Source organism: Microcaecilia unicolor, chromosome 2 (assembly GCF_901765095.1).
Source record: "Microcaecilia unicolor chromosome 2, aMicUni1.1, whole genome shotgun sequence".
Taxonomy (NCBI): domain Eukaryota; kingdom Metazoa; phylum Chordata; class Amphibia; order Gymnophiona; family Siphonopidae; genus Microcaecilia; species Microcaecilia unicolor.
The window spans coordinates 592,011,487-592,024,735 of record NC_044032.1 but is presented as its reverse complement, the minus strand read 5'-3'; the positions used below and the strand labels follow the sequence as shown (position 1 = coordinate 592,024,735).

Below are 13,249 nucleotides of genomic sequence, written 5' to 3'. Positions count from 1 at the left end.
GTGCTTGTTGTGTTGTCAGAAGCTGAGCCCGCCAGTACATGTGAGAGGCCCTTTGGGTCAGCACTGAATTGACTGTCCATGTTTCTCCTTCTTTTATCTTTTAAAAAACTGCGGTGGATCTCTGCTCTGGCTCTCAGCCGGCTGCTTTAACCATTAGGTTATTCCTCCACACATTTTTTTTTTTTGGCTTTCAACTCCCTGAGAGAAAGCAACGTCTGTCACAAAAAGCAGAAAAGAAAGAACTTAAACTGTCACTAATGGCAGCAAGGCAGAAAGCATATTCGGGCACCTAACTGGTTCAAGCATTTAGCCAACAAGCTAAAGACAGCATGTTGTTGTTGTTACATTTGTACCCCGCGCTTTCCTACTCATGGCAGGCTCAATGCGGCTTACATATTGTATACCGGTACTTATTTGTACCTGGGGCAATGGAGGGTTAAGTGACTTGCCCAGAGTCACAAGGAGCTGCCTGTGCCTGAGGTGGGATTCGAACTCAGTTCCTCAGTTCCCCAGGACCAAAGTCCACCACCCTAACCACTAGGCCGCTCCTCCATATGTTTTTTTTTTGTTACATTTGTACCCCGCGCTTTCCCACTCATGGCAGGCTCAATGCGGCTTACATGGGGCAATGGAGGGTTAAGTGACTTGCCCAGAGTCACAAGGAGCTGCCTGTGCCTGAAGTGGGAATCGAACTCAGTTTCTCTGTTTCCCAGGACCAAAGTCCACCACCCTAACCACTAGGCCACATACAGCTTGCACAGCAGAACAAACCAAGTGCGGCTGCATTATCCTGTAGACACAGAGAACTCGTACCTAAATATGAAATTCCCCTTCAGTTTGCATTTTTAAAAAGTAATTCTGAAATCCAACCCACACACAAATCACAGCATAAAGACTTTTAGACTTCACTATCATCTAAAGAATGGCACAATTATAAAGGATTTCCGAAAGAGAAGAGATTGTACAGCTTAGTGATTAGTATAGATAGGCAGACTGTACAGGCCACATGGTCTTTATCTGCTGTCATTTTCTGTGTTTCTACCTAATAAGCCTCTATTCATATAAAACAGAAACACACTGGTTTGAATCCCTCACACATATCAGCTTAAAACCACCAGTTCTCAGACTGCGGCCACTGCTCCTCAAGGTTGGATGATATGACTTCAGGATTTCTTTGTTTAAATGAGTCAGGGGTTGGGTGACGAAACACTAGGCAAAAAGGACATTTTTTAAATATCTGGGGAAAACAGAGTGATTTGGTTAGGTGGGGGGGGGGGCTGTTTATCGAGGTATTGGGTTGAGAGGATTGGGGGGGGGGGGGGGGGGAATGCAGATGCATAAATACCTAAACTGCTTTGGTTGTACCACAGAAAAGTGGTATATCAAGTTCATGACCCTTTTTTAAATGTCACTTTATCTGTCAGTTTGTGAGCTAAATCACTGCTCACATACCAACAGTAAAGGTAATATCATGCAATGAGCTGCACAATTTTTTTAAAGTTAAAATATCTATATTAAATCACCAACATAGCATAGAATAAAATGCAAACCAGTAGAAGGCTATGGACACCTAGCAAAGCAAACAATGCGATAAACAAGGTGAGAATAATGCTGACAACCCCCCAACCTGCAACCCAAATCCTCCTCCCACCCCTCCTATATAAAACTGTATATACACAAGCCAAAAATATGCAACTAAGAGCTGTACAATTTTAATGAGGCAGTAATTGGTGTGCTTATTGCTTGCAATGTGCTGCAGTATTTTCTAATTGGTAATTTTGTGATAGAAGTCGCACATGTGCTGGCTCTACCTTGTGGTTTTCTGCATCAGTCCCTGAATTCCGTAATAAATACACAATGGAAAGCAAGAAAGAAGAAATAGCTAGCTTAGGGTTTGTCTTACCCCACACTTGAAAAGAGTGAACCAGTCACTTCAAAAACAAAAAGATTCAGCTTATGCCTAAGAGGAACCTGCCTCACTTTAAGCCTTACTTTCTTGTCCCTCTGTCTCATTTTCAGAGTCTTCTGTTCTAGCGAATATCCTAATTCTTCTGCAGTCCGGGATAGTTTTTTATCAAGGTCTTTCAACAGAGCCTGTTTCTTTTTATCTGTCGATTCCTTAAGTTTTCTAGAAGAGAACTGCCTGAAACAGAAAAGAAAAGACAATCAAGAATGGTAAAAAGATCACTCTGCTGACAGCTCCAGGGAGCCTGTAATTATTAGTTAGATGTGATCTACAGCTAATGTCAAAACCTGCCAGTATTACCAAAGAAAGGGTCAGCAGTATGTGCAAGCTTTTATATATATATATATATATATATATATATATATATATATATATATATATATATATCAGAAAACGAATCATTCACATCAGCCAATCAGCTGTGAGCTTCAGAAGGTACCCAGAGTATATGCCCGAAGGAATGGCATGCTAAATTCGGAAACAACTGCGGAAATTGCATACAAGGACTCAGACAGGCACTGACCGCACTCATTCAAATTTCATAAGCATGGTGCAAGAGAAAAAAACCAAGGACTACCAAAGAGATGTTTACAGAATGGCCACCACACATTTTCGTTCCTATAAACGTACACTGTACTCATCTGCATTAAGAGGCCGTGTGATCAGAGCACTTATCAGATTTGCTACTACAATAATGGGAACTGTTTTTGCTTTCAAAATAGGAAGTGAATGCACCCGACAATATTAGAAGCCCAATGCCCCACCACTGCAGTGTCACGCTTATTAAAAAGACCAACCAGATCCAGTCCAATGGCACAGCAACAATGCTATGTAGGAGATCCAGGACCAATTCTTGATCTAGTTTCTGCTTCACAGACTTGTTGAAGCATGAAATGCTGGAGAAGCAGTGATTCTACCCAAAAGAGATGAGAGTTTGGTTGCGGGGGGTGGGGGGGGAGAGAAAATTTCAGCCATTATTACAAAAAGCAACACTTACTGCTTGGTTCAAGAATATGGGAGCACTGGGTTCCACAATCCTCTCAGAGGATTAGCATTGTGATTGCTGGACTGGGCTTGGATATGTTACACCAGACCAAAAAACCAAAGTGAATAACAAGGAATATCTCCACATAGTTACAAATAAAAGACCCTTGTCCCACAGCTCTGGTTTAAGCAGGAATCAAATGATCCGGAAACCCCAAAAGAGCTTTGTTGGCCGGGAAAAACGTTTTGGGTAAATTAACAAGTAACTTACAAGTTAAGTTTACTTTCATAATTTTAAACACAAAGTTAACAAATAAGATATAACTGATAACTTTTTATTGGACTAAAGATTTCTGACTAGCTTCCCTACTCTTTACACATATCATTTCAGCTTTTTCTTTTCCTGCAACACTTTTGGGTCTCAGCATAAATCATTCCCTGCCATACCTGTTAAACTCTCCTTAGCTTCCATAAGGGTTCCCTATTTCTCAGCTCCCTTCTATTTTTCTCTTCCCTTTCTCTCCTGGATCCCTCATTGTGAACACACATCCCCTTCTCTTCTCTTTCTCAGACACGCTTCTCCATATATCAATTTAGCTCGCTTTCCAAAGTTAACAAAGGCATGTGTGTGTGCTCCACAACAAATTTGTAAGACATGTTAGAGGGTTCTGGAAGATCCTAATGAGCTGTATTTTTTATGGGATGGGAAGCACCAAAGCAATGACCGTTAAGGGTGGGACCCATGAAGGCCTGCTTCCAAGACACTTGCCCTGAAGGCTGCAGCCTGACAAGCCTGCACATCCAACCAATAGTGATGCACAAAGGTATGCAAAGAGACCACTTGGCCCCTAGTGGAGTGAGCTTTAAGCGGTGGCGTGATCAACTTTCCCTTGAGTAAGTTCGCTGCTGCCACTGTCTCCGTAATCTATCTGGCAATAATAGCCTTTCAGGCCGCCTTGCCTTTCCTATGGCTCCCTAACAGCATAAACAGACAGAATGCCAAAATTCCTGTTTCCGCCACAGAAACATCCATAACAATGTGAGAACCTCTGTTCCATCGAATCATGGGATCCTAGAACCAGTTTGATTGACATGAAACTCCATCAGTACCTTGGTAAGAAAGTAAGGCATCAGTCGCAGCACCACTTTCTCTTTAGAAAACAGCAGGAAAGGTTCCCTACAAGACAGAGATTGCAATTTCAAAAGTCTCCTCGACAAAGCGACAGTCACCAGAAATACTGTCTTTAACATAAGATTTTTAAGAGAACAATCTGGCAAATATTTGAAGGGAGCTCACACCAAAACAGACAACACAAGCTTCAGATCCCAAGACAGAACTGATGCGCAAAGTGGGGAATGAAGAAGCTGTATGCCCCCCCCCCCCAAAAAAAAAAAAACAGACTATGTTCCAATGGGAAGCTAAGGACTTTCCATTGACCAACCACCAGAAGCACACCAGAACCGCCATCTACATTTTAAGAGAAGCCAAAGCAAGAACTTTGTCCAGTCCATCCTGAATAAATTCCAGAATCTGCAGCAGCGATGCTTTCAAAGGATCAACCCACCGGTCGCCACACTAAGCCTCAAAGATTTACCAAACACACACATAAGCAAGAGAAGCACAATGCTTCCTTAACAAGAAAATTGCAATAACCTTAGATCATCAACAACTGTTCCCTCTCAAGATCCAAGCCATAATGGAGCTGGATCCGCCATTGCACTGGGCTCTTGCATCAGGAGGTCCTCTGATATTGAAAGTTGGAGAGGGTCCTCCAATGCCAGACACAACATGTCCCCGTACCAAGGCCTCCTTGGCCAATCCAGCGCTATTAGAATCACCAGACCACCGTGAAGCTTAATCTTTGGAATGACTCTGCCCAACAAAAGCCACAGAGGAAACACATACAGGAAACCCAGAGAGAACACACCTGCACCAGAGCATCCAGCCTCTCTGAGCAACAGTCCCGTCATAGACTGAAGAATCTAGAAACTTTGGCATTTAGGAAGGTTATCATTAGGTCCATTGGCAGGCCCCACTTGCTCACAAAGAGATCAAGGGTGCTGTGACCCAGGCTCCATTTTCTTGGATCCAGTATGTGTTTGCTGAGAAAATCCGCTTGAACATTGTCCATTCTTGGAACATGAATGGCGGACAGATCCACACAGCAGTAAACAAAGAAGAAATAACCTCTGCAGATACCTCCAATGACAAATCAAAGCGGAAATGACAAAGAGCGCAGAAGTGACCACAGGTCCAAATGTCAAAGATTTTATTGACTGACCAATGGTGTTAGTGACTCTGCTTATTTTTAAGCACTCAATTATTCATTTTTATGTGAGTGTTGTGCAAAGACATTTTTAGTAAAGAATGACATGGGGATGAGGACCCAAAGTAACCATGGGGATGGGGACAAGGACAGAGTCCATGGGGTCGGGGCGGAAACAGTTCCTGTGAGGACGGGGACAGAGCCCGTGAGGATGGGTACAAACTTTGTCCCTGTGTCACTTTCTACGTTGAAGCCTGTTAATGAACTGGACTGTTATTTATGTTTGATTGATGCAGACGACAATATTTTTACTTTTTGGAAAAAGAAGAAAACATGCAGGCCACAGCTAGCAAAATTTGCATGGGGGACCCTGTACATGCTGCTACCAGCACATCTTCTAAGAGACATCTTCTATTGCAGGGGGGACTATGGAGGGCAGGACAGCTAGACTGAATCCTGAGAATGTTGATGACTTCTTATTCATCCACAGACTTAAAAATCATAACAGTGCATCATAGCGCATATTTCTCCCCTCTAGTGCATACAAACAGGTTGTATTTTGTACCTCTGGACATTTTAATAGGGTGGATTAGGATTCCTTGGGGTAACAGAAGTCAGCTATTGTTGGGGTTGGAAGGGTAGAGGGTGGTGGTGGTGGGAGGGTTATTATAGCTGCTCATTGTTATTATTGTTTTCTATTTGTAATTTATACACAACAGTTGCATAGCATATTGTTCCTTTTTATACTTTAATAAAAAGATTTAAATATCCTATATAATAAAACGCACCTCCAACATTCTGAAGCTGACTGCATGGCTGAGGCATTCCTGCTCTCTGTATCCATCTCCTGAATTGACATCACGTACTTCTGGGTTCATCACAAGCAGAAGTGACCAACCACACGAGGTTTCTCGGCTTCAGAATGTTGGAGGTGCATTCTATTAAATAGGATTGGTCAGTTCCTTGAAGTACAGCCAGAGCTCAGCATCCTGCACAGTAACGCTCAGACACCAGAGAGAGAGGGGGGGGCCTGACACCAGAGAGAGGGGGGAGATATCTCTGTCACACACACACACACTCTCTCTCACAGTCAATATCTTTCTCTCTCACACTCTCACACACTGTCTCTCACACACTCTATGTCTCACACTGTATCACATTCACTCTCTATGTGCTCTCTATTTGTCACACAGTCACTCACACACTCTCTTGGTCTCATACACTCAGTCTCACAGACAGTCTGTGTCTCACACACACACTCTTTCTCTCGCACACACTGTATCTGTGTGAAACACACACTCTCTCTCTCACACTGTGTCTCACATATACACTTGCACACACTCTCATTCTCACACACACACTCTCTCTCTCACACTGTGTCTCACATATACACTTGCACACACTCTCATTCTCACACACACACTCTCTCTCTCACAGACACACTCGCACCCAGGCTCACTCTCTCTCTCACACACACTCACACATTCACTCTCTCTCTCACACACTCTCTCTCAAACATACACACTCCAAGGAAAACCTTGCAAGCGCCCATTTCATTTGTGTCAGAAACGGGCCTTTTTTTTTACTAGTAAAATCATAATTGTTCGAGGCTTCTGCAGATGAGAACAGAACCCACGGGATGGGGCGGGGACAGAGACAGGGCCTATGGCGACAGGACAGGGAGAGGATGGAGACAGAACCCACGGAGATGGGGCAGGGATGGGGACAAATTTTGTCCCCGTGTCATTCTCTAATTTTTAGACTGATGACTTTACCCTCCAGCTTACAACCCCTGATGCAGGCATACTCAGCTCAATTAATAATGTCTTTGCCATTTGGACCTGTGATCACGTCTGCATTCTTTTCCATCTCCGCTTTGGTTTGTCCTTGGTGGACAGATCAGCCAGATGACTTTATGTCCAGATAAGGAGGAGGGCTGTGTCCAGAGCCACAAGATAGCTTTTGGTTTTCCTTTGTTGATTTATGTCATACACCACGGTTGGATTGTCTGACAGAATCCTTACCATCCTGCCTTTAAGTAGCATCTGGAAGGGACTGCAGGGTCAAGAAAATTGCCCTGGTTTCCAGTCTGTTGATGGACCACTGGGCCACCTCTGTTGCTGGCCACTGGCCCTGAGCCGCCTGGCCCAGGCAAAGGGTTCCCCAACCTTGAAGACTGGCATCCATCATCACCACTGTCCAAAGGGAAGTATCTAAGCCCATGCCCAAGCCTCCCAACAACCACTGCAGACTGTGCGTTGCTAGTTCCCCCCCCCCCCACCCAAAGGGAGAGCCTCACTTCTAAGGACTACTTCTGGTGAGACCACCTTGACAACAGCACTTCCTGAAGCGGCTTCATATGGGCCCTCACATCACCTCTATACTCGCTGCCATCAAGCTCAGAACTTGAAGATAGGATTTGGCCTGAGGACAGTTCACCTGCAAAACAGAGCGCACTTGTGCCTGCAACTTCCTTATCCGTTTGACTGGGAGAAACACTCTGCTTAAATGAGTGTCAAAGCACACTCCCAAATACTCCAGGTTCAGATGGCTCATAGTTGGATTGATTACCCAGCTCAGCCGAATGTAGCATCTGCACCACTCTAGCTGGGCTAGAACTGCTCTCCTGAAAGGACTCTACTCAAATCATCCCGATAAAGGTGGACCACCACCACCATTACTTTGGAAAAAGTGTGAGAAGCTGTTGCCAGACCAAAAGGGAGTACACAAAACTGATGATGCCATCCCAAAACTGCAAAGTGAAGGTACCTCTGGTGACACTGCTGGATAGGCTGTGAAGATAAGCCTCCGTAAAATTCAAAGGAGTGAGGAACTCTCCAGGACTTACTGCTACAATGACCGACCATAGTATTACACGTGAAAAGAGGGTACTGAAAATCCAAAATTGGTCTGAAAGACAACTCCTTCTTTGGGACTACAAAATAAATGGAATAATGCTCAGTGCCCCACTGCTCATTCGGCACTGGCACTACTGCACTCAAATCGATCAGTCTTTCTTAAGTATTCCTGATAGCCCTCACCTTCTACTGGGCTCAATAGAAAGACTTCAGAAAGGTGACTGCCAAGGGATGGGTGAACCCCAGGACATAACCATCGCAAATGACCTGACATAATCTGGGTTTACCTCCAATGAAACTCTGCCAACTGTACTTCCACTGAAACAGGAGGCTGGACCCCGATACCTTCATTGACGCTGCATCCTGGGGCTGGGGAAGCGAGTCTGGGGTCTCGACCTCTCTGCCTGCTCCCACGAGAGGACTAGGACATTTGAAAAATCGATTATCCTGGGCCCTGCTTACCCTGCCCAGCCTATACCAATGAGCTTCACAAACGTTATCTCTGTCTGAGAAACCTCTACCAGCAGCCTTCCGACTATCCTCCAGAAGATGTGAAAACTTTGTTTCTCCCAGACTCTTAACTAGCTTGTTCAAGTCCTCACCAGAGACCCATGGAAGGGAAATTTGCTGAGTTATACTATGAGGTAACATTCACTAATCAGCCCCTCCGCCACAAGGACCACCTAACCTCCACCCTGATTGCCATGGACTTAGCCGAACTACAGAGATCATACAGAGCTTCAGATAAAAAAAGACCCCAACCTCAATCTTAGCCAATTCCTGATTGACCATGGACCAACCATCTGACAGTCTATCCAGGACCTTTTCAACCCAGCGAAAACAAGCTGTGGATACTAGGCCCCCACAGATGGCTGTCTGTACCACCAGAGTAGCCACATCAAAGCTCTGCTACAGGAAGAAATCCATCTGGCAGGCCTGAAGAGCCATGTTACTATCCACTGGGGCTGTATTTTAATTTGCCACTGCTGAGAAAACAGCGTCAACCATTGGAGGCCTCAAATGAATAGGATACAGGCACACCATCAACTTAGCCACCTTGAATGGTGAGTCCTGAGAATTCCACTGGGTCTGGAGTGGAAGAGTGGCCTAGTGGTTAGGGTGGTGGACTTTGGTCCTGGGGAACTGAGTTCGATTCCCGGCACAGGCAGCTCCTTGTGACTCTGGGCAAGTCACTTAACCCTCCATTGCCCCATGTAAGCCGCATTGAGCCTGCCATGAGTGGGAAAGCGCGGGGTACAAATGTAACAAAAATAAATAAATAAATCTCATATGTCCTGGTGCATGGGAAAGGATCTGGAAGCTTTCCTGATCCCTTTCAACAAGGGATCCACTTTCTGCAGCACCTCCTTCGGACCCTCCTCAAATTAGGGAATGCAGGCAACTCCTCCATCAAGTCCTCTGCTTCTAACAGCTGTTGCTGTCCCAAAGGGTCCTCCTCATGCCACTCCTGAGCCTTCTCCTCCGAGATATGGGAGCCAGCCTCCAGGAAACCTATCTCCTCCAAGTTCAGGCATTGTCTTTTAGGAGGAGGATGGGGGGGGGGGGGGAATATTCAGGGCTAAGCTAGCTGGCGATAGTCAGTGTTTAAAAAAACGCTGACAACTGCCAGCTGAATATCGGCTGGAGTGTTCTCAGTCTTCATCTGTTGGGAGTGCATAACCAATCCGTCTGTGCCAGTCTGGAAAGACGGAAATAGTGATCGGCCCAAGGGAAGAAAATGAAGCAGACTGTAGGAGGCTAGAAGAATGTGAAAAGATAAGGTTAAGGATCCAGTGTGTTAGCATATAAGCACCACCATACTGGGAAAAGACCAAGGGTCCATCAAGCCCAGAATCCTGTCTCCGACAGCTTCAAGAACCCGGAAAAAAAAATTATAATTTTTTAATAATGTTCAGGAATCTGTCCAAACCCCCTTTAAACTCTGTAAGGCCAGCTGCTGTCACTACATTCTCCGGCAACGAGTTACCTTGGGAATGGGTTGGGAAAGTAACAAGCTGTGAAAGACCTAAGGAGTTAAGAGAAAATAATCCTTTGAGATATTATAAGGGGGCAGACTGAAGTCGTTTTAACACAAATCAATGAAGAACAGGAGTGAAATATGTTTTTTGGGAACCCCAACATTTAAGACCATTTTTGGATGTTATAAAGATCTCCAGTGGTAATGTACAACCTGATAGTATTTAGATAGAAAAGTGGGTATGTAGCTTGATCTAGGGCCTTACTTTAGTAATGTTTTCTTATGTTTATCTCCTATTTGTTTATTGAGATATCCCTTCTTTTAGTGATCTAAGAAGGGGTTTAATTCTTTTTGTATAACTGGACTGTTCCTTATTGTCATATATATCTCTGTGTTTCTTAAGCAAGTGTGTACTTGTGAATTAGTTTTAAACTTAATAAATATTAAAGTGAAAAAAAAAAGAAAAAGAAATACTGACTAGTAGGAACTACGGAAAAGCTCAAACTCAAGTGTCTGTACTGGTCTGAAGCAGCTATTCACAACCCAGTTGTCGGGGCACACCTAATCCAATCGGATTTTCAGGATATCCACAATGAATATACATGAGATAGATCTGCATGCATTGCCTCAACTGCAGGCAAATCTAATTCATACATATTCATTGTGGGTATCTTGAAAACCCGATTAAACTAGGTGTGCCCTGAGGACTGGGTTGGGAATGTCTGGTCTGGAGGGGCAATGAGGAAAGGCTCTATTAATCCTGCATGAACTTCTCATATGGATTAATCTTCCTGAATTGGTTTCTTCTCCTAATGCTGCCTTTGTGACTGGAGCGGTAATCTCTGTGCTGTATCTATCTTTACTGGTAAGTAAAGATGAATAAAGGAAGAGTAGCCTAACGATTACCACAGCAGGCTAAGAACCAAGAAAGTGAGGATTGAATCCCATTGCTACGCCTTGTAATTTTGAACAAGTCACTTAACCCTCTACTGCCTCAGGTACAAACTTAGATTGTAAGTCACAGAGGAACAGGAAAATACCCTACTGTACTGAACATAATTCACCCTGAACTACTACTAAAAAGGTGTGAGCTAAATCTCAATCCTAAATCACATAAAAAATAAAAGGTCTTGCTACAGGAACTATTGAGGCTAAGATCCCTAACAGCAGACCCTATAAGAGCTAAATTCACATATGGCATTCAACAGAACAGGCTACTGCTCTTGTGGATCTGGCCCTCTGTAAAATTAAATCTGACCATAATCTTGGTTCATATGACTTTACTACAGTCATATAACCTCTAGGATATGCCAAATTAATCTTCTTTATCTGGACAATCCAATCATCCAAACTAGACTCAACACATCCAGATATACCAAACATTTTGCTATAGAATCTGGTCATATAATTTTAAGGACCTCAGCAGTATCACGGTGTGGTTTCAAAAGTTTCCCACAGCGATTTACATTCCAATGTCGTCATTGGTCCATATGTCCCTCTATCCTACTTATTAAATACTCTCTTCTTAAACAATGTATAATGTGTAACTCTTTAAAATTATTTAAGTTACATGTTATACATCATTTAAGAAGAGAGTATTTAATATGTAGGATGGAGGGAGGTATGGACCGATGACAATATTGGTATGTAAATCGCTGTGGAAAACTTTTGAAACCACACCGTGATACTGCTGAGGTCCTTACAACAACTATATAACCAGATTCTATAGGAAAGTGTTTGGTATATCTGGATGTGTTGATTCTAGTTTGGTTTATTATAGTCATGGCATAGACAATCTATAAAAACAATATCACAATGTGCTCTGTCTGTTGTATATCCGCTCTCACCTAGATGTCTTTTTGGCTTTGATATTAAGGTAGATCACAGAAGATCTAGTAAATAGTTTGTAAATTTTAAGGGAAAAACATATCAACGGAACTAAAAATCTTACTTCACAGCAGCAAACAAATTGTCTCCAACTTGAAAAATTGTGCAGCCTTTCTTCGCTTCATTTGCGCCAACAAAGACAGGCAGTTCATCTGGAGAGTCCCTGTAAACAGGCCACATAGTAAGCAATCAGGAGAGTTTCCAAGCAAAAAAAACTACAGCACTTCCAAAGCCAAGTCAGATTCTGATAGGGTTCTTTTGTTATGTCTACATCTTTACTCTCCTTCCACCCCCTAACATCTCCCAAAAATTCACACACTCCCCCATTGTGCTCTTGAACCTAGAACAAAACTATATCTGCAGTATATTTATCTATATGCATATATGTATGTATACACACATGTGACTCGAGGGTCACTACAGATCTTGTAGATGAAGGTGAATTTTCTCTTTCATGCCTTTTCAGCGATAACACAGCCTTGGAAGCAGCATAAGCTGATGAGAGCCTAGGACTATTCTAGCTGAGTTTCCAACTCCTCCCAGATGAAGGAGATAGGTGGGTTTCTTTGGTTATTTAAGGCCTTAGTTCTAGAGTTACAGTGCCTTTTTACTTCTTTTTCTGCCTCCCAACAAGCAGGGTGAGCTCTGAAAGCTGAAGATCTTCAGGTCTTGCAAGGGTGGGCCCCTTAGTAACATAGTAGATAACAGCAAATAAAGGGCTGAATGGTCTATCCAATTGGCCCAACAATCATACTGATTAAACAACCATGAATGTGGTATACACCATCTTGACCCCTGCTATTTAATCCAGCCAAGACAGGGATACTACCGCAGCTAGTCAGGTCTTTACCTAGTGAGCTGAACAATGGGGGATAATTAAATTCATATAGCCTACTCATATCTTCTCCTATTTGAATCCCCAAATACAGCAAAGAGGTTTTCACTCTGTAGAATGGAAATGTTTGGGACAGAGATTGTACCTCAACTAGATGGAGGGTAACATTCAGTAACTCAGATTTAGTCATGTTAACTTTAAACCAAGAGAAATGACTGGTTTCCAACTCCTCAAGGTCTTGTAGTAGGGATTTATGTCAATAGGCTACAGTCAACATCACGTCATCTGCAAAAAAGAGAAAGCTTATATTCATCTCCCCTAACCTCCTGCCCTTTAATTGCTTGAGTAATTGCGTTCCCGACTGCATATGCCACAACTCAGATAAGTTTAAAAGCGTAAAAGAACAAAAAACTAAAAACGTGATGATTAAAAGAAAAATAATTTATATAGCATATCTTTAAAATTACTAGGAGG

At 43.2% G+C, this 13,249-nt stretch overlaps 1 protein-coding gene across 2 annotated transcripts in view; it reads right to left on the bottom strand.

Annotated features, from left to right (window-relative positions):
• Nucleotides 1-13,249, bottom strand: part of LOC115462670 (histone PARylation factor 1) — a 50,381-nt gene that overhangs the window by 21,725 nt on the left and 15,407 nt on the right. The window contains exons 4-5 of one of the 2 annotated variants that reach the window (XM_030192668.1): nt 12,005-12,103; nt 1,981-2,143 (exon numbers count right to left, since the gene is read on the bottom strand). In XM_030192668.1, the coding sequence (XP_030048528.1) occupies nt 1,981-2,143; nt 12,005-12,103 (262 nt within the window). The remainder of the gene's footprint in view (nt 1-1,980; nt 2,144-12,004; nt 12,104-13,249) is intronic. The other variant, XM_030192669.1, reaches the window with a different exon arrangement.